This window comes from Onychostruthus taczanowskii, unplaced genomic scaffold, assembly GCF_017590055.1.
Source record: "Onychostruthus taczanowskii isolate IOZ18803 unplaced genomic scaffold, ASM1759005v1 scaffold65, whole genome shotgun sequence".
NCBI lineage: Eukaryota > Metazoa > Chordata > Aves > Passeriformes > Passeridae > Onychostruthus > Onychostruthus taczanowskii.
This window is the reverse complement of record NW_024504233.1, coordinates 1026018-1046654: the sequence shown is the minus strand read 5'-3', so window position 1 is coordinate 1046654 and position 20637 is coordinate 1026018. Positions and strand designations below refer to the sequence as shown.

Sequence of the window (20637 nt, the reverse complement as noted above, 5' to 3'; positions counted from 1 at the left end):
GTAGATGTAGAAAATTATTCTCAAATTTGTAAACTATTTTGAGAATTGTTACTAAAAATTCAAAATATTTTTCTTTGATAAAAGGGAATATGTAGAAACAGTATATCAGAATAATATAAAATTTTTTATATGCTAGTTGTGCTAGAAAAGAAAGGCTGACATAAATGAATACAGTAAAAACTTATATGTAAGATATATATTTTTATACTCAGTGGATATTTTCATTGTAGTCTGAATGCCTTTGTCCAGATATATCTGCTAACTGAGGCTAGGGATACTGCAAATTCATGGGAAAGCTGGAAGCATCACAAAATGTGAGGCATTTTGGATTTCTAGAATTTTTTTCATAGATTGCATATTTTCAAATATGCAAAGTATGCAGCATAAAAGCAAAATCCCAATTATATACTATTTAGGAATAAACAATTTTAACTGCATTTTGATGTTAACAGTGAAATGCATATTCATCTTTTTTTACTTCTATTGCACAAATAGTTTGTACTGAAAACAAGTTTTGTTCTCTTTTCTCAAAGAAAATAATTTATTTGCTGTAGCCTATACAGACCAGAAATAACTAGGCATATTTTTTAAGAGCAGGTTTGTTTTAGCCAAAACAACGATGTCTTTTCGTTGCTTTAATATAGTACCATAATTCTTGGCAACATTTCCCTATTGATGCTTGCATGAGAAGGTGGTGTATAAGGTCTGAAATTTTTTTGCATGTGTGCTAAGAGCTATCAGTTAAGAAGTAAAAGAAGTATCTGCTGTAATCAGGGTAGAGGCCACAGTGAAGAAAAATTGCTTGAAGAGTAAGATCATGAGAGTGACTGGAAAAGCTGAAGGATTATACAGCATTATGAAGAGGGTGCGTGCAGGCAAAATTATTTGTCATGTGCTGGGACCTGCCTGCTTTGCCAGGCATCAGCCACTTCCCTTTCACGTTATGTAATAATTAAAAATGCTTCTCTTGCCAGAGAATTTAGTTCTTGTAAGTAACACAAATGGGAGACTAAGGCCTTTCATCTTAGAGGCAGATGCTATTAGTCAATACTGAGCACAAAAGAAATTGCCTGAAAGAGAATTGAATTCTTATTTTTGCAATTCTTGATGAATAAAATGTCAGCACATATTCAGCAAAGTGTGTTTTTAAATTTGATACCTGTGAAAGATTCTAGGTGGTGTGGGCATGTATTTTCTTGGATTCTATATTGTTTAAATTATTCTGTCTGTGAATTCTCAACATGAGAAAAAAAAGGGTCTATGTTCTAGTACAGGATTCATGACATTTTGCAGTATTAAACTCAGTTTCCAAAGTGGGGTTCCTGTTTTCAAGCCTTTTTCCTCTTACTACTTGCTGCTTATCCCTTCCCTACTACGGGGAAGCTAGTATTTAAAATATATAATTACTTCTATGGAATAATTACTTCTGTATTCCAAGATTTGTCCCTCTTTTTCAGAGCCTTTTGCAGTCTACTGTCTGGACCCACCTTCATAGCTCATCTGCCCAATGCAAGTTGTTGGCCCCCGAGGGCAGGTGCATGTTTGAACAAATACACGAATTAGAATGCCATGCCTGTCTATGGCATCACATTAAAAGATGTGATAATTAGCACTGGTTAATCTTCATACCATGTGTTTTTATAAAAAGCAGCACCACATGTACCACACTTTTTAATTCATATGCCAAAACTCCATTTTGCTTAACTTAAAAAAAAAAGATTAAGCTGCTGACTTTTGAGGCAACATGATTTTGTATCCCTAATTCACCTCCCAGAGTACATTAAAAGGATGAGATTTCATTACTTCGTCAAAACAAGTCAAAACTGTGTTTTTGAACCTGATTATTCTTTGTTGTTTATTCCCATGAAACATTTAATGCTCAGCTGTTTCTAATGCTCGTTCAAAGTGCTGAGACTCTTTTCAATCCAGGCAATTCCAAAATTGTTTCCTCTCACAAGGATAGCTGCCTGTGTCACTCCAAGTAAGGAGTAGTTGCCTGAATAAACATTTGAAGTTAGAATTGTACAAGAAAACAAGAGCTTGTCCTTAACACTTGTATGGAGGAAAACCTGCTGTGAAGAGGAAACTAAGATCTGTCAGTGAAGGAAAAATAGTTTTCACTCTAAATGAATCACAAAATTTGGCAATGACCATTAGGACGTCAGTGACTTTTTTAGCTCTCTGCTTTCTTTCAGTGGAGTCATGGAGCGAGTCCTCCTCTTTAGAGAACTTACCTGGATTTGAGTAGAAAAACTAAGACAATTTTGGAATTGCACAAGAAATGTCAGTTATTTTAGACACACTTTCTTGCATTTGCCATCTGAATTTTTCAATCTAGGGCATGTTCAGGTTTTCTGAATTAATATGGATCTACAAAGATGAGTATGTGTATTATAGGGGAAGACTGAGTGTTTGAAAGATGAAATACAGCTTATGAAAATGCTTGCTGTGCAAATGGGATTGGGTTAGCATTTGTAGATTCTTTCAGCAGCGTACTTGACTCATTTTTGTATTTCTTTTGTGTTGTAACACAACGCAAAATTTGTTGTTGTTGTGTTGTAATTGTGTCACCTGATTTCCCAAAATCTTCAGAGTTCTTTTCCTTTTCTTTTGAGACACAAAAGTAAATTGAACCTCTGGAATGAATCTGTGAGAGTTATGAGCAGAACCACCCTTAAGGGCATGAGAGACAAATGGTCATTGGCCATCTGAATAAGAATAGGGTCATTCTTTCCTAAAAGGCAGCCATTGTGGCTTTTCAGCAGCATTTTTGTAGTGCTAGTTTTTTTTTCTTGCACAGGGATGAGCTTCCAGGCTCCTTAAAATGAGTGTCACGATGTGCCAAATATCCCTGCTTACGAGTGAAGTAAGAAAATGCTTTCTGTTGGAGTTATTTTTCTAAATTTAAAAAAAAGTAATTCTGAAACTTAGTTTGGATTTTGGATTTTCTTGGCTAAATTTCTTATTCCTGATCAAAACTAAGTGCTGTCTTTAAGCAGCAAAACTACTGTAATATAAAAACAAATGTGTAGAAATATAACAGAACTCGTATAGTTTCAAAAAGCAGCGTTGTAAATTGAATAACATTGCTAGTCTTGTTTATTTTCCTAGCAGTGAACTCCCGCTATGAACTGCAATGTAGTTCCAAGTTTTGTGTGGATCTTAACTAGAAAATGGAGATACAGCCACTTATCAGGAGGCTTTTTGCTAATGATCAGATCTACAAAACCTGGGGAAGCACAAGGACTTCCTGAGTTGTGGTGTTTTTCTGTTTCTCATAACAAGATGTTGATCAGACTGTTAGCAGACAGATTTTTGCCTCCCACACATCTTCATTTTGGTTGATAGTTGACCATTTTTGCAGAGGTCTCTGCCAAGAATACAGTTTCTATATGCAGCATTAAGGAGAAATGGTGGAAAATTAGAGTCTTCGAAAAACATAGATTTGAGAGGTAGTAAAGACTGAGGGAACCAAAAAACCTGTCTCGGTAAGGTTTTTAGGAAGGAAAAATTGTTAGAAGAGAAGGACAGTGACAGAAAGCATGGCTGGGACTGTGAAAAAAGGGTGTTTTTTTCCAGTAGTTGTATGTGTTCTGGAAGATGAGTCTTTAAATCTTCCATTTTGATGGAAGAGAAATGTGAATGTTTGTCAGATGTGGTTTGGAGTACATTAGAGATTTGTCACCTGAATTTTGAAATAGTAAGGAATTTTGCTCTCCCCACATCCTTCCCCCATCTTGCTGCAGTGCTTGCAAGTTTTCTGTTTGTGGGAGAAAGGGCTGCTTTACTTCTATAAGCAGAAACTTCACAGTTGACTTAAGGCTTATGGTAGCTGATAAATATTTTAATAATCAGCCTTGTGTAGTGTTTTCACTTCAAAATTAAGTGGTAAACTCCAGAGTTGTGGTTAATCATATGCCAGTAGTGAGACTTAATTGAACAGTACACAAAAGCAAAGCAGTTAAAGAGAAGACAAGTGGAATATTCCTGAGTCCCAGGCTCTGTCAGCATTTCAGCCACCTTGCCTTTAAACTGGAAGGAGGAAGGTGTGTTTAGGAAGCAGTTCTTTACTGTGAGGGTGGTGAGGCACTGGCACAGGTTGCCCAGGGAAGCTGCAAATGCCCCATCCCTGGAAATGTTCAAGGCCAGGCTGGATGGGGCTTAGAGCATCCTGGTCCAATGGAAAATGTCTCTGCTCGTGGCAGGAAGGTTGCAATGAGACGATCATTAAAGTTGCTTCCAACTCAGCCCATTCTGTGATTTTATGAATGTAAGGCTTAAAAGCAGTGTCTAAAGTTAGAACTTTTAATAACAATTGCATACAAAAATAGTGACTTAAAACTGGGAGAATATAAAGTTCAATTAAAATATCTTCTTTGGGGTATGTGTACTTATTGTGTTAATTTTGTCCAATAGTAATTATTTAAATCACTGCCACTCTGAAGAGTGCTCTTAATAGACTGTGCTGGCATCTTCCATCTACATGAGTTCTGTAATTTGTGTTATAAGTACTTGGCCTAAAAATTAAGAAATCCCACCCCAATCTAGTCTGTTTTGAGGCATTAATAGACCACCTCAGAAACTGAATGTAAGTGGGTTTTTTAAAGAGATTAGTAGAGTTGCTTTCCTCATGCCTCCTCCCTAGCTGAGAAGGCCTTCTAGAGAAGTTTTGCCTTGGCAGTAACAAAGCCATTGACTTCCACTGGTTGTAGAGATGGATGACACTGATAAGGAGTTGGGAAGGTGCTCTCCTGATAAATGCAAGAGAGAAGAACCAAGTTTATGGTTTATTCTGCAATACAATTATTATGAACAGGATTTTTAAACAATGAAGGTAGCAGAGCTGATTGGAAGAATGTGCAGAGAATACCAAAGGACTTTGTTTTCATGCAGCCCATGCTCAGATTAGAGCTTTCCTTTATCTAGCTTTTAATATTAGTGTTGGACCTAGATGATGTTGCCAAAAAACATGTCAAAGCTGGTGATTTTGTGTCATGGATGCTCAGATTGTGGGTATAACAGTTCCACCTGTTCTTCATACTGCTGTCCTTATCAACCCATCTGTTTTTCTCTTTCAATTGTAACTCCTTGTTACTTTAGTATTTGCAGTTATGCTTCTTGATCAGAAGCCTTCAAAGTGTAATTTTACTTACCATGGTGTAAATACTATATTTTTCTTTCGATATGAGTTCCCCTTTGCCTGTGTCTCTTAATTTCTGCTTTTTAAAAATGATCCATGACACTGTTCAGACATTTAATCCCATGAGACACTGCCATGAGTTACTTAGCCCTCACTTCCTGGCTGGTGTGTGAAGATGTATGGAAATGTATTTACCCAGAGATTTCAGGTGGAATAGTCCTCCTGGTCTTTACTATGGAAGGCTTATCAATCACTAAATGTCAGCTTCTTTCTTAGCAGGACTACATTCTCTATGTTAGTAGCTGCAAAGATATAAACCAAAAAGGGTCAAAGCAGGTTTGGAGGTTCCAAACAGACACCCAAAATGCTGTTTGGGTGAAAGAAAGGACAGAATTAGTGAGCCTTTGTGTCATTTCCTATATGAAAGGCAGTGTTGTTTTCTTGTGATTCTGGAAACATCAGGATGTGACCTTGTCAGATAGTCTAAAATTCTGTTTCAGGTTCAAAGCCTCATGAAGTCAGGTAGCTTAGTTCCATTGCATTAGTGGGTTTTTTTTCCCAGCCAGGTTATAAATATTGATGACTAGGCTAAATTTTTCATAGAGAAAAAGAAAGTCTTCAATTAAACTGAGAAGGGATGTTTAATGCAGACAAATTTGTTTCATGTATTTCGGGTAATAGTATAAATTTTATCCACAAATTCACCTTTGAACCCTGCTCTCCAATATGCTGAGTCATTATTTTGTATGTTAGAATGATCCCTGCCCAAAGCATAAACCATGTTTTGCGTTGCTGGAAAGAACAGATGCTGGAATCAATTTTGACAGATAGAGGTCGTAATAGGGTGTGCATTATGCATGTTGTTAGCAAAAAATAACATTTTTGAATCGTTGCATGAAACTCTGAGGGTCATTCAGTGTTGTTTAGAAATGCAGAGCTGCTGTAAGGAATACAAGTAGTTTACTTTTTTTTGTTTCATATATAATGGATATTACAACTTATTATGTACTATGTTAATTCTAAATTGTAGCCTCCTTCCTTGACTCATAATTATCAGATGAAATAATTATCAGATGAAATGCTCAAATGCATGGCACAGTTTATGAAAGGTCTTATTTTTGTATAATGTAACCTAATTGGTACCTTATAAATCTTGATCTATCATGCTTTCTGTTTTCCTCATGTGCTACGATTCAGATCATCAATTTATGTTAGTTCTGTGACCCAGAGCCTGGCTATGGAGAGTTTTCTAGGAATCTGCAGTTTTTACCTGGTTTCCAAGTGAAGTAAGCTTTAGCTATTTATTGGTGTCATAACTGGATAAGTCTGGTTTTTGACTTGAGTATTGGAAACTACCAGGCTCTTTTGTATCTTTAAATTAGAAATTTTCCAGATGAAAAACTTTGTCATGTGGAAATCCGACTTAATGGAAACCAAAGGGTTTTTTATCGTTAATGATAATATATGGATGAAATCCTCATCTTGTCCTTTGCGTTGGACATCTTTAACATGTTCATGAGTAATATTTTTGTGCCAGATATGTTTCTGCTGTTGTCAGATACTGTCAGTACTGCAGCTATGTCCATTGCAATGGCAGTGTCTCTAAATGCTTAACATATTTGACATTTCAGTAGTTAATGCATAGAGGTTGTATACTGTTTGTGTCACAAATAATCCATAATTATACTCTAAATAATTAATAACTCTAAAGCATTTCAGGTTTCTGTAGAATACCACTTTTTCTTGTCTGCATTATTGAATTACAGCACGTTCTCAGGATTCTTAATGAGTATATTTGTTACAAATCCATGTGCCAATTAAAAATGAAATGTCAAGAATAACAAGGAAAATATCCTAGATCTTGCCTGTCTGAACTTCTGTAAAGCAGCTGCTGTACTGCCTCAGAGGAATTGGTCTCTTATGAGAGGAAGCTAAAAAGAACTTGGCTCGTTTAGCCTAGCAAAGTGAAGGTTAATAGGGGTATGATTGCTCTCTTTAACTGTAGTATGAAAATAAAAGCAGACAAGGAAAAGAACTCTGCAGGCTCCTGTTTATAAATGGATGTAAGTTGGCCGTGAACTAATTTACACTGAGAAGTAGAATTGTTGTTGTGGTTTAACCCCAGCCAGGAACAAAACACTAAGGTGAGAAGACTCGTGGGTTGAGATAAGGACAGTTTAACAGCTAAAACACAAGCTGTACACACAAGCAGAACAAAAGAGTGGTGCCATTCACGGTTTCTTGGCCAGTCTCTTGTGCAGCCATCCCAAGGACAGCAGGACTCCATTGTTTGTAATGGTGATGTGGTGTGACAAATGCCATCACTCCAAACATCGCTTCTTCCTCCTCCTTCCCCCACTTCATATCCTGACCATGATGTCATATGGATGGCTTATCCCTTTGTCAGTTGGGAACAGCTGTCCCAGCCATGTCCCCTCTCAGCTTTCTGTGCACCACCAGCCTACTGGCAGGGTTGTACAAGATGCAGAAAAGGCCGTGACATTGTGCAAGCAAGCCCTGTTTTCAGCACAAATTGAAATCACAGATAGCCCTCATACTGCCTTTTCTGAAGAAAACTACCCCACCCAAAGCCAGCACAATGTAAGTGCTCAGAGTATAGAAATTCTAGAATGAACAATTGGAACAAACAGGTTTGTTTTAGGGTAAACTTGTTAAACTCATAGATTGCTTGAGATGGTTGGTACATTAATGATGGATAGGTCTGGATACATCAAGCCCCAGTGTTTGTCCTTTGTATATGTGAGGAGATGAGGGCTTGACCAATTTCTGCCCAATTAAATGTCCACCAGCACAGTGTTAATCTACTAAACTCTTTCTGAGCTGCTATAATCAAATCTGTAATTGCGTACTGAAAAGGAAGTTAAGCATTCTGTTTGGGGCTTCTTGACTCTTTCCCTCAATTTATTATTTTTTCTGTACCCCATTTATTTTTTCCATGCTTAATGGTGATCTAAGGGAAGTTCTATGAGGAGAACACTTACCCATGAGAATTTAGCTGTTCCAGAATAATGCGTACTTGTTTTTCATTGATGATTCAAAGATGTCATTTAGTCTTTTGTTCCTGGAAAAACCGATTAAAAAAAAGTTTAAAATTATATGACAGGGATAAGTCCTTTTGATATTTTCATTTAAAGATGTCATTTAGTCTTTTGTTCCTGGAAAAACCGATTAAAAAAAAAGTTAAAAATTATATGACAAGGATAAGTCCTTTTGATATTTTTATATAACTAGCAAAAGCTATTAGTTATGCGCAGCAAAACCATTTAGTTGTATACTCACTGCTTTTGTATCTTTGATTGATACAGGCTGTGTGTGCATGTGTGCTGTTATTGGTACTGAAATGAATATGGTCCTCAGTGACTCAGACACTCCTGTTGTTGGAGAGTGAATTTACCTTTATTTGTTTTACTTGGAGCTATAAAGTGCATTTCAGAATCTGAGTCAAATCTAACATGTGCTAAAATAATTAGCACCAAAATGCCATTTCTCTTGTTCATCCATGCATTTTTTTATCCAGGGCCTTAAAGCTAGCAGGCAGTATCATTACAGAAGTGTCTGAAAGAATGAAAACATTGCAGTGTCAGTGATTACTGGATGTTGTTGCAGTATACTGGAAAACTGGCCCTGCATCCCAGTTACTCCAGGTGCTGGTTTATGTGAGTGTGACATGGCGCTAGTGAGTATTCATAGCAATGCCACTGAGCAAAAGGAGCTCCTCAGTAGGCCAAGGACAACAATTGGATAAAATAGGTGGTAAAATTCCAGTAGAAAAATAAGATTTGTGTGTCACCATAGTAGAAACCAGCTACAGCAAGCAAATGAGCACTGTAGTTATCACGTAGTTTCTGTAGGCATTACAACAAGCAAGTTTTAAGGAGAGTTCTGAAGCAAGATAATAAACTCCATTAAGGCTGTAACCCAAAAGCCTGTTTAAATGGTAGGATTATTTCTAGTGATGTCAAGAGGTGTTAGATCAAATCTTCTAACCTTATATCTGCCAAGGTAACTTTATAATGAAACTTGCCATAGGATTTTACAGAATCAAGCATACTGAATTATACACAAGTATGCTGGGCATAGTACGTTTTAACAGGATTAATTTTGTATTACCTTTTGAATAATTCTGCTAGTTGACACAGCACAATTTCTCCTTTTTTCCCCAGTTATCTTGCCCTGGTTTTCAGATATGCCAAAATCATAATTATCAGTGGAACAGAAATAAAAAGTACTTTTATTCATGTTTATGATTAATAATTTAAGCACTATAGTATCTTAAAAAAAAACACCAGGACTTTAACTGAAAAGTACATGATTATTTCCTGAGTGTATTCTGATGAGCTCAATCCAGGGGTGGGGTTTTAAGTATATTGTATGTGCACACTAATAATGTGATAAACTAAATCACCAAATACATGGTTTTATAATGAGAATAATTGTTTTGTGCATTTGTTTTGACTTCCATGTATGTCGCTTAGAGGAATACCTGCTGACAGTTTATTCATTGCATGTGCAGAGCTATAATTGAGATTCTGATGGGGGATTTGCTTCCATTAGGACAAAGTTGTCAGTTTTCAGTAGACACCTGTATGCAACATTACTTCTGTTTGCCATGGAGTGCATGGAGCTTTTGTTGGTGCTGAATCAGTACATGAAAACATGAAAGCCTTCAGTTTAGAAACAAAGTAATGTCTAGTATTTGCCTAAGTGGAATAATGGCTTACTAATAATTAGTTGCTCATTTTAAGTATGCCAGGTAACTTGCAGAAACAGTAAAAGTTAAGGTGTCATTTGGGTTGAGTAATGTAAGAGCTGGTATTACTTTGCTTAATGTTTCGTCAGCACTTAGGATTAGTATTTATTCATTAATACAGAGAGCAGTAATTATGGAAGGTGATCTCTTTCATGTTTCATACAATTTAGAGGAGATCATGGATATTTGTGTTTGTTGCCACCTAAATTACAGTAGTGATCTTGCAACAGAAATAAGTCTTCTGAGGGCCTGCTGATCCTTTGTTGTTACAATGAAATTAATGGTGACCTTCCAGCAAGAAACATGTTAAATATGGCAGCCCAGTGACCTTGACTGTCACTCTTATCTGTAATTATTATTATGGATTTTTACAAAACTCTTACTTAACCAAAAACTGTCTGGTTAAGATTTGAAACTGATATACCCACTTCATGATAATGTTTTTGAAAATCCCATGTTTAGTTAAAACCAGGAAAATTATTCTATAGTTTTTTTTAAAGATAGAGGGAGAATAATTAAAAATAACTCTGTCATCACAAAATGCTTTCCTTTAGAAACAGAGTGCAAAAATGCTTTTCTAAAAGCCTGTCTTTAACAAGTTTGTTATGGAGTGGGTGATCCTTCACTTAATTTCAAGTATTCTTATAGTATCAGAGCACACTTTGAGTGCAATACACTAGCTGTCCATAATGCTTAAAATGTTTGTTTAAAAAAAAAAAAAAGGCTGTTAAAGTTATAAGAACATGGGGTTACAGTATCTACAGTTTTATCTTCTGACTGAAGATACAGGGATTGCCCCCCCATTTGATACATGCCTGCAGAGGATTCTTGAACTGTAGTTACTAACAGTGCTTTAGTTTGTACAAGCAGACAGAATTGGTTACTCCCTTTAAAAAAGAAAAAAAAAATCCCCAACCCAGCTTAATTGTTCATGATGCAATCAGTATTGATGTGGAAGAACTGGTGTGCATCTAGAGTTCTTGTCTTGAAAATGAAACCTTCAGTTGATCCAGGCTTTGCTACAGGCACCCAGAAATCGTGTTATAACATGAAAATTTTAAAAAAAAGTGTTGTGAGAAATCTAAAAGAGTTGTGATCCTGACTCTCCTGGCCATGTTCACATCCGCCGTAGGTTTTTGGTAATAGTGTTATAAAGCAGATGATATTATCCATATTGGTTTCTTTAGTGCTAATTCATTGAAATCTTTTCCTTAAACTATCAAGATAGCCTTAATATTTGAACCCTATGTAGAGCCATGGGTGCACATGCACAGGGAAGAGTCTCCATAAGCCTGAAATCAACTTTACCCCAAGAAGAAAGGAGGATAGAGGTGTTTTTCCAAAGTAATTATTTTCTTTTTGGTTGTGCCTGGTATAATACTAAGTATACTAGGGCCTTAGTCAAATACCTGCTAAAGGCATAGTGCTTCTTTGCTTGATTGCTCTCATGGTTTTCAGATTCTGTGGACTGTCATTAAGTAAAAAATGATTCTGGCTTTTGGGATTTTTTCTTTTTATGTTATTTATTTTAATGTTTTTTTGTTTTTTTTTTCAGGTTTACCGAAAATGCAAGTGATTCGGAACTACAATGGAATCCCGCAGCCAGCAGCACAGGATGGGCCACCATTGCATATCCAGATTGGGGACACTATTGAACTCATTAGAGGAGATGCACACAGCTTATTTTGGCAGGTACTGTGTCATGTAGCAAATGGCTATATTCTGTTTGTCCAGATATCAACTTCTTATTGATATTTTGCTCTCCTATTTTTTTTCTTTTTGAACAACAATGACAAAATTCTTTGTGATTTATCCAAATAAATGCCAAATACAACTAATTTTGCTTTTCAATTGCCAGTGGTTCCTATATAGTGTAAATCTTCATTCTTGCAGCCTCAAAGTAAAAGTAAAAGAATAAATCTACAAGAGCGTGACATTGATGGCAATCCTAGTGAAATTTATAAGAGTTAAGGAGAGTGCTGGGCACAAAAAGCAAAGCTTTTGAATTTTCAGTGTCTGGTTCTGTAACACAACATAAGTAAAAGCTATGTTGACAAAACCCAGTTAGTGAATATTAGATTTATAAGGGAGAGAAATAGCTCTGCAAAACAGAACCACACCTAAACTACTTGATGCTGAGTCAAGTCAATTAAGGATAGGGGATTTATATACATGGGAAAAGTATATCCTATTGATGGCAAAATTTTCTGTCATGTGATTCACATCACTACTTTTGTTACTAAAATTTCTTCTTTAATGAGATTTATAAACGTTGAAAATGCTGACTTGCATTCATTTTAACAGTAAATGCATTAAAATGTCTCATTTTTCTTGATTGCTTTCTTAATTGTTTGTATTATTGGATGCATGGAAATATTGCTAAATAGAAGAACTATCAGGAGATTAATAGAACAACAAGTGGAAAATGTCTTCTTTTTGAATTGGTGTTCCTGTGTCGATCTTCCTGATTTTCTTCTTTGTTTCTTTTTTAAAGCTATAATAAGGTAATGAATATAATATAAAAACTGCCTGGTCTGTTTCATGAGTTAGGGTCATACTTCTTCTTGTTTCTTTTGGCTTTTGTTTTTCTGGCTACAGTTAGGATGGAATCTCCTTCATACACTTGAGGACAGGATCAGCGACCTCTTCCTATGTCACTGTATCATTCTGAACATTTAATTGGGAGGAGTAATATACTAGAATAAAATAGAATTAAAAATAGAATTACTTCATCTATTGAAAAAATTCATACTCTTGAGGACAGGATCAGCGACCTCTTCCTATGTCACTGTATCAGCCTGAACATTTAATTGGGAGGAGTAATAAACAATAGAATTACTTCATCTATTGAAAAACTATGTAAATAGGTGTAACCAAACCACCTTACCCCCTCCCAAAAAACCCTCCCAACCTGAAGAACCAACCAACTCCCTTCAAACCCCCCAACCTGTTACTTAGCAGACCATGGGTGTTTTGCATCACTAAACCCAAATCTTTTCAAATGACAGAGTTTGGCCTGTGTAGTTTTGTTTGTAGGACTTGGTTCTGCAAGGTCTAGACTTCTGTTCTGGAGAAGCATTTAAACCTGCTCTTGACTTAGGACTGGCTAGAAGGTAATCATCTGACGAATACAATTAGTACAAGCCAAAATTACTGCTACCGCGTGGGACTGATTCTATTGCCATGTTCATACACATCTGTCAACTCAGTTTACTGGAAATTGTCTTAGAGGTTGTTTGTGATTATCATGCTAAAGAATTTAGCTAGAATCTCATTGTGTTTAACTAGCAGAAACCAGAAAGTGTGTTAGGCTTTTCCCTAGAAGCCTCAGTAATAGATTTGAATCCTAATGGAAATTGTCATCTCCATTAGCATCATTCAGGAATTTTTTTTCCTCTCGTCACAGACTGCTTAATACAGATTTTTCTAAGTCTTTTAATGACATCTACATTTTAAAATGCATATTAAGAAAGAGCCTGCAAAATGCAATTCATATTAAAATGTTTAATTATTCAAAAGGGCTTTTAGGGTAATTTACAGCTGACCCACTAGACTAATATTACAATGGTTTTCTAAGTTGGCCATTTAGAAATTCAAATGATTGTAATAGATAAGTATGTGTGGTTTAGGTAAAACTTTTTCATTCTTTACAGCACATCAAATAAATAATACAGGTTAGTAAGCAATGCTTGAGCTGTAGCTGAAGTGGGGTCAATCATGTCTTGATAGACATTCATATGTTTTGTTCAGTGGCTGGTCTTATTGAGCGTGGTACCGCTTGCTATTCAGGTAGGATTAGCATTGAAAATAAGTATCACTTGGATGGCAGACTGTTTCAGAGCTCTGCTTAAAATTACGTCTGTACTCGAGAGGGATTCATGTTTCAGGATTAAATAGAATATACGGATACAAAGGGTAACCTGTATTCAAGCAGATGATGTGAAATGGGGTAAGGAAGTTTTGCTCAACATAGGTTCAAATCTGTGAGATTGTGACTTGTTTGCACAGAATTTATTTTTTTTTTAAATCACTGGTATAAAGTACTTTTAGCTTAAATTCTGCCTATGTGCTTTTTCCTCTCCTCTGCTGCCTCTGCACTTTTCTGTGTTTTTAGTTAAGGTGGTAGCTACTGTGTGTGATAACCTGCATGGTGATCTCCTATGGAGAATGATACACTCACTTATTGTGCTTAGGATAGCACCAATCAAAGAATGTTTTTATTTTTTTCATAACCCCTTGTTATTTTTTTACATTCAGCTCCACTCTGTTGAATTTTATGAGTTCTATTTTTTGTGGTGGTATTATGGTAGAATTACACATTTAGTGTTGCAGAAACAAAATGAACTGAAACCCTGAAGAAATTTCATTTATGTTTGAGAGATTTTTCCCTTTTAAAATTTTTTTATGTTGCAGGTATGCTATAAAAAAAAAAATAGAATTTGCATGATTTTAGTGCTTGTAAAGTACTCATGCTTAACCTCATTGCAGAATGCTGAGAGTATATCTACAGTCAGTATATTACATTTAATGGAGGTTGAGTATTTATGTGCTTTTAAAAATCAGTTAAATTAAGACATTTGTTTGCCTAAATGCACAGGTAAGTAGGCGCTTTTGATGCCTTCGTTTTATGAATCTGTGTTTAGGCTTTTAGGTATGTGCTCTCTTCTACTTTGAAATGTCTTCACTGCCAAATATTACTACTAGGAATAAAAAGATGTTTTAAGGTGTTCTTCGGGAGAGCTTGGTTGGTGTTGAACTGTGTGTGAGCTGCTGATGCATGGATTTGTGATGGTCAGGTCACTTTTGGTGCTTAGAAGCTGGGGTAAATTGGTGGTCCTGCCACTCTGGGAGGGCAGCAGCTGTGGTGCAGGAAAGGCTCAGTTCAGGCCGTGCTGGATGCATTTCTGCTCCAGTCTCCCCATTGTGTGGATGCCTCTCCAGCACGTCAGTACATCATAGTCAGAGAGTCATTAATTCTGGTAGTGTTACCCTGCCCAGTTGATTTCCACTGACATGCATCACTTACGGAAGTGCTTACCGTGTTCTCTGAATTGGCTGTTGGATCACTAGCTCTGAACTCCTGCCGGAGTTTGCGCTCTCAGGTGCTGCTACCCCTGCTGCACAGTGCTGTAGTCATTTTGGGGATCTGCAAGATTGCAGGATGGCAGCTTTCTGTAGAATGCCAACTGAGGAGGAAGTAACTTGAAAGGAGATAATTAACATTAATGAAGATATCAGACACTTTCAGACATTGACAGAACTGGGAATCACATTGCAGTCTCCAAGCTCCTTTCTTGCCTCTCATCTCTCAGAGCTTTCACATCTATCAGTTACAATTATTACTTAATTATATTAAAACCCCAACCAAACAACAACAAAACCCACAGAAATATTGAGAAACGCTTTATTAGAACAGCATTTTATTTTAAAGACTCTTGGATATATTTATTGTCCTAAATCCCTGGGCATGTATTATTATTTACTGTTAATCCCAATTATGTCTCAAAAATGGAATGATTTTTTTTTTTTTTAAGGGAAGAAATCTAACAACAGGAGAGCTTGGATTCTTCCCAAGTGATGCAGTAAAACCTAGCCCATGTGTAAGTACAATTATTTAGTTCTGTTTGCCACCTTACAGGAAAACTGCCCAGTTCATTAGTTCATCAAGATTAATTTTATCTTACAAAAATAATATTGTTTCTAGTTCCTTACTGCTTTCATGGTGGGTTCAGTATTGCTTAAAGTAGAGAGTTGTAATACTTCTGATTATTGGATGTAAGTAGGACATGTCAAGAAAACAAGTATGATGAGCAGGTTTAACTTTTGGGAATATTAATAAATTGAACTGTCTGAAGAGTTTCCAGAGTGTAGATCAAACGCACTTTATGTGAAAGTGAACTTTCTTCCTTCCCCAGCAGGAAGGTGAGACTGCTGTGGCTCTAATCTATTCCCCAGTCACTTTGGGTTAGAGAGAGGGATTACAGCCTAGGTAGTAAGTTTGAAAATTGTAAAACTAATATAAAACTTTGAATTCTGACTGCTTGATAAATTTTCTTTTTTCTTTATGTTCTTACCTGTCTGTATTTCACAGAAGAATCTTCTCAATCGCAAAAAGTTTGTGAAAGTAATAAGAAAAATTATTTTATAATACGTACTCAAGAGTTTTATGTACAGATGTGATGATGTATTAATATACTAGACACTTGTTCCTTCTCTGCCGTCTGTAACACTGTGCATCAGTGCCTTCCTTTGTTGAGGCTAATTGAGAAAAACCCATAAACCCTGTAATGAATTGTAGTCTCTACTTTGCTTTAAGGTAGTTTTCATTTACTTTAACCTGATTCTCAACAGTTTGATTTATTAGTAAAATTGCTTTTATGCCACTTCAATGGCTTTTATAAGCATGTGGGGTCAGCTCTTAGTAGCTGCATTTTGATATATCTTTGGAGCTTATTGTGCCTTAGTTTCCAAAATAAGAATACATGAGATCCTAAAGAGTGTAAGTATGTTAAAATACCATAAGTCATCTTTAACACCCTATATTTTGTTTGAAGAGGAATGCACAGGCTATTTATAGGTACATGTTGTGTTAGTTTGGGTGAGAGGACAAATATGAAATAAAGATGAAATTGTTGTGTGAATTTAGCTTTTGTCTCTCCACCCTTTGCTTATTGTTAAATTTGTGAATTTCCCACCCCTTGCTTATTGTTCAAGGGTGGATTCCCCATTCCATGGTGTCCCTGTCAGTGACCCCATCAGTCATTTTGTAGTCATTGACCCCAGCTGTAGCAGCACTTTTAGTAATCACCAATATACTTTAAAAACACTGGCAGTGTGATATCTGAAGTTAGGAAAAATGTTGCTGGGGTGTTACGTAGTTCTCTTTCTAATGGTAAAGCTTTCTGCTAAATTTAAAATATACTATTTAGAGGAGCATTTTTCAATGCTTTATTTTATGCGTTATTTTCATAACGCAGTTTTACAGAATTAATAAATACTATTCATGAAATGTTACCAACTGGTGTCATGATCAGAACAAAAAGATAAATTGATGCTTCACTACTGTTAACTTGGAAGGATGAAATATAAGCATCTTATTATGATAAATGATGCAGTTAAAGATACTGAAACATCAATCAGATTTTAAATATGCTATAACTTTTACTGTTATTATTAAGTCTAACAGTCTTTACAACCATCTGATATAAAAATGCCCAGAAACAGCATAAAATCCATATATCAGAAGACTTTAGGAATGAATATTGAATGAAAAACCGCTGAGCTCCAGAATATCTATATTCCAGACTTTTCACAGATGTCCCTATAAACAATTTTTTCCCTTTAAAATAAGTAGTGTATGTCAGCAGACATTTTATGCACTAGATGAGTAATATTGGCTTCTTCCAAGCTTTCCTCCATTTTTGTAGTTCCTGTAGAGGCATTGAATACATAGCACAGTATGATCCAAGAGCTTCTGGAATAACATTTGATTTTATCCTCTTTATGCCAATGAACAACACTTGTTATATGAATATATTTGTCCATTCATAATTTACAAAAGCAACTACTCATCTATCCTTTAACTGCTCTGGAGGATGGACTTAAACCATCTTTGAATTTTTATATCCTTTCCAGTTTATTAGCACTCCTAGAAATATTGAAACAAATTGAAAATATTTAAGAATATCTTGTGACATGTGAAAACTTTGTCATTTTTGAAATTGTTGCCTTGAATTGTTGCCTTGAATCATCAGGTTGATCCACTGAAACATTTCACTTAGGAATTGTTTGTCAGCATTCACACAGTCCATTAACTTTCTGCCATTAGAAGCAGAGCTGCCTGAGTAGCACCATAAGTATCTGCAGGGATGGGAAAGGCCAGTGCTGCTGCCAGGGTGACACCTGGCTCTCCTGGGTGCCCTGCACCCCTGAGGGGTTCAGTGCTGCCAGCACTGCAGATGCTGCTGTGAAAAGAGCCCTTTCTCTACACTGTCTGGGAATAATGCACGTTTCCTTTTTCTCTCTCAAGAACTAGACTAAATGACTGTTTAATACCTGTTAGGATTTACTGCTACGCAAGCCAAACACATGAGCCTGGTTTTTTCACAGAGAACTTTAATGTGTTCCACACTGAAGTTTATTTCAGGGTCAAGTCTAGAGACTTGATAGAGATCTTAGTTGATACCTGAGGTCAAGACACTGGGAATTGTAATTGATTGCAATTCAATAAATTCAAGTTTATAGGCCTTTGTAATAATATTTTTGTGACTTGATTTGTTTTTGAAAGTCTCTTTTGGTGACATGCCATATATCATGAATAAAAAACATTGAGAAGAATATTACTGTAATTTCTTCGCTATTAGAGTCCAGAAAAGAAAACATTCATTGGTTTTCCTTGAAGAAAAAAACCAAAACATGTTTGCTTACTAAGAATGTGTGACCTTAAGTTGTAAGTGTGTGAGATTTATGTTAACCTTTCACCAAAGTCCATTTTTCAGCACTGTGCATTTTCACACATTGTTCTAGAAGAGTAGGGTAATACAGAGTTATCACACACTAATGGGGGATGATACTGTGCCTCTTGTGCATGAATAAACATTTTCTATGCACATGTTCGTGTACATATAACATCTATTTTGCAAGCTGATTGCAGTTTAATTTTTAAATTTAATTTCAGAATCAAATGACATGCTTAGAAAGATTACAGTACAACAGCTGCTCACGTCAAATACAAAGGAATGAATGATGTCTTGTGATAGAAGTTGTGGAATATCCTCAGGTCTCTCTGAAGATTATAGAGCATATTTTCCAGTGGACAGTCTAAGGCCACACAGTCCTGAATACATGAAATGAATTTTATACATTACTGTAAATTACTTACATGTTTTAGTGCACTTTTTTAGAATACAGAGCTATTTTGTGTATGAAATATGAATATAGGCACTGTCAGAAAAGCTTTGAACAGTTCTGTGAAGTAAAAATACCCAAAACAAACTATCACAGAAGAGCATAAAATATTCTGTACTACTTTCAGAATGATATGGAATATGTCCTTTATTATAACTTCCTTTAAAGAAAATAGACTTGTAGACAAATTAGATCACCTGGATGTTGATAGTTAAATCTATCTAATTTCTTGTCTTTAAGAAAAAAATCTTGATATTAATTTTCTTTTGATATCCTAGGTTCCTAAGCCAGTAGACTACTCTTCACAGCTGTGGTAAGTCTGTCTTGTCTTACAAGAATCTCTGAAAGAAGCGGTCCCAGAAAGTAACTGTGTTTACTACAATTTAAATTATATTGGTTTAACCTTTCTAGGCTTCAGAAGAAGACATTGTGTAATGGTTTGGGAAAGCAATAGCATGCATTGCCTAAAAGCATTTCTGATATAATAAAGTGCTTAATGATTTTGATGTTTTGTTTACAAGTCTGTGGCTGTACAGCCTTAGTCCCAGAGGTCTGAAATAGAACAATAAGAGATGATAACTATATGAAGCATGGACGTATGTGAAGCATGTTGAGTGAGTAAAGGAAGGAATAATGTTCAACACATCTTCTATCATGAATAATTCTGCATTTCCTTGAAAACCCCCACCAACACTGAAGCTGTAGAGATATAGGTGGGATATAGTTTAGGGGTGTCTGTGGTGGTGCAAGGTTGGACTAGATGAATCTTGAAGGTCTCTTCCAACCCTGATGAGGCTGTGAAAAATTGCTGTATCAAAACTGCAACCACTGCTGCTCTGGGGTTTATGAAGTGTGTGAGCTCTTTCCCACAACTCAGAAAAGACGTGGTGGTTCTGAGAGAGCAGAGTAAGCATCATTTGCGTTCTTTCACTGATTTTATGCCTTACCATTTAGACATGAATTCTGACTTCCTTTTAACTTGCCAAAAGTGAAACTAGGATCACATCTAAACAAATACTGGTTTTCCATAACAAGACAAGTAAAATATTTATTATTTAAAATTGATCCTTTGAATTAATTTCTAATATTTGGTCAATTTATTGTTAGAAGAAAGCATATTACTGGCATTAGTTTTTATCTTCTATGGATTTTTAATAAACAACTATTTTTTTGCTTAAAGCTCATTTCTAATTGGTTGTGATGTATTGGTGTGAAATTTTACATAGGGGCTGTCTGCGGTGGTGGCAGCCTTTGTAAAATGGTAAGATAAGCATAATTTCCCTGGAAGCTAGGTCACTTTCTCCAATTAACAGTTTAACCTGTGGTTTTGCAAATGAGTATCTGCTGACAGCTCTCATGATGTCCTACACAAACCACAAGGCAGAGCAAGGGCACAAATCTGCTCATGCAGCCAGGCTGCAGAATCAGTGATTTATTTGTCTTAGCTTTCAACACTTAGCATCAGCTTTTCAAATCTGGATGTTTTTGGCTGATTTATTTTTTTTCCTGTGGATGTTGGGTATACCCATTGCACTTTAGCCTTTAGAGGTTATGCATAGTTATGAAGCCAAATAAAATACTGTCTTGTGTAAGTACCAAATTTTCATACAAGTCTTCTGTTGACTTGATCTACCTCTGGTGGCTGCTTCTCCATTCTGTTGTGATAAATCTCCCTAGAACTCAGGGAGGTTCAAAGGTTCTGGACCCCTGTTGTGTTGTATTGCTTCTCTTGCAGAATTTGATTCAGATAAACCAGGTGGTTTTATGAACTTTTAAAGCCAGTAGTCATTCAGCTAATGCTTGGGCTTGAGCACTTTCC

The 20637-nt window shown here is 36.1% G+C and overlaps 1 protein-coding gene across 1 annotated transcript in view; it reads left to right on the top strand.

Annotated features, from left to right (window-relative positions):
* The window catches only part of VAV3 (vav guanine nucleotide exchange factor 3), a 149337-nt gene that overhangs the window by 109366 nt on the left and 19334 nt on the right, over positions 1-20637 (top strand). The window contains exons 20-22 of the mRNA XM_041420770.1: positions 11467-11603; positions 15446-15511; positions 19097-19131. Of these exons, the coding sequence (XP_041276704.1) occupies positions 11467-11603; positions 15446-15511; positions 19097-19131 (238 nt within the window). The remainder of the gene's footprint in view (positions 1-11466; positions 11604-15445; positions 15512-19096; positions 19132-20637) is intronic.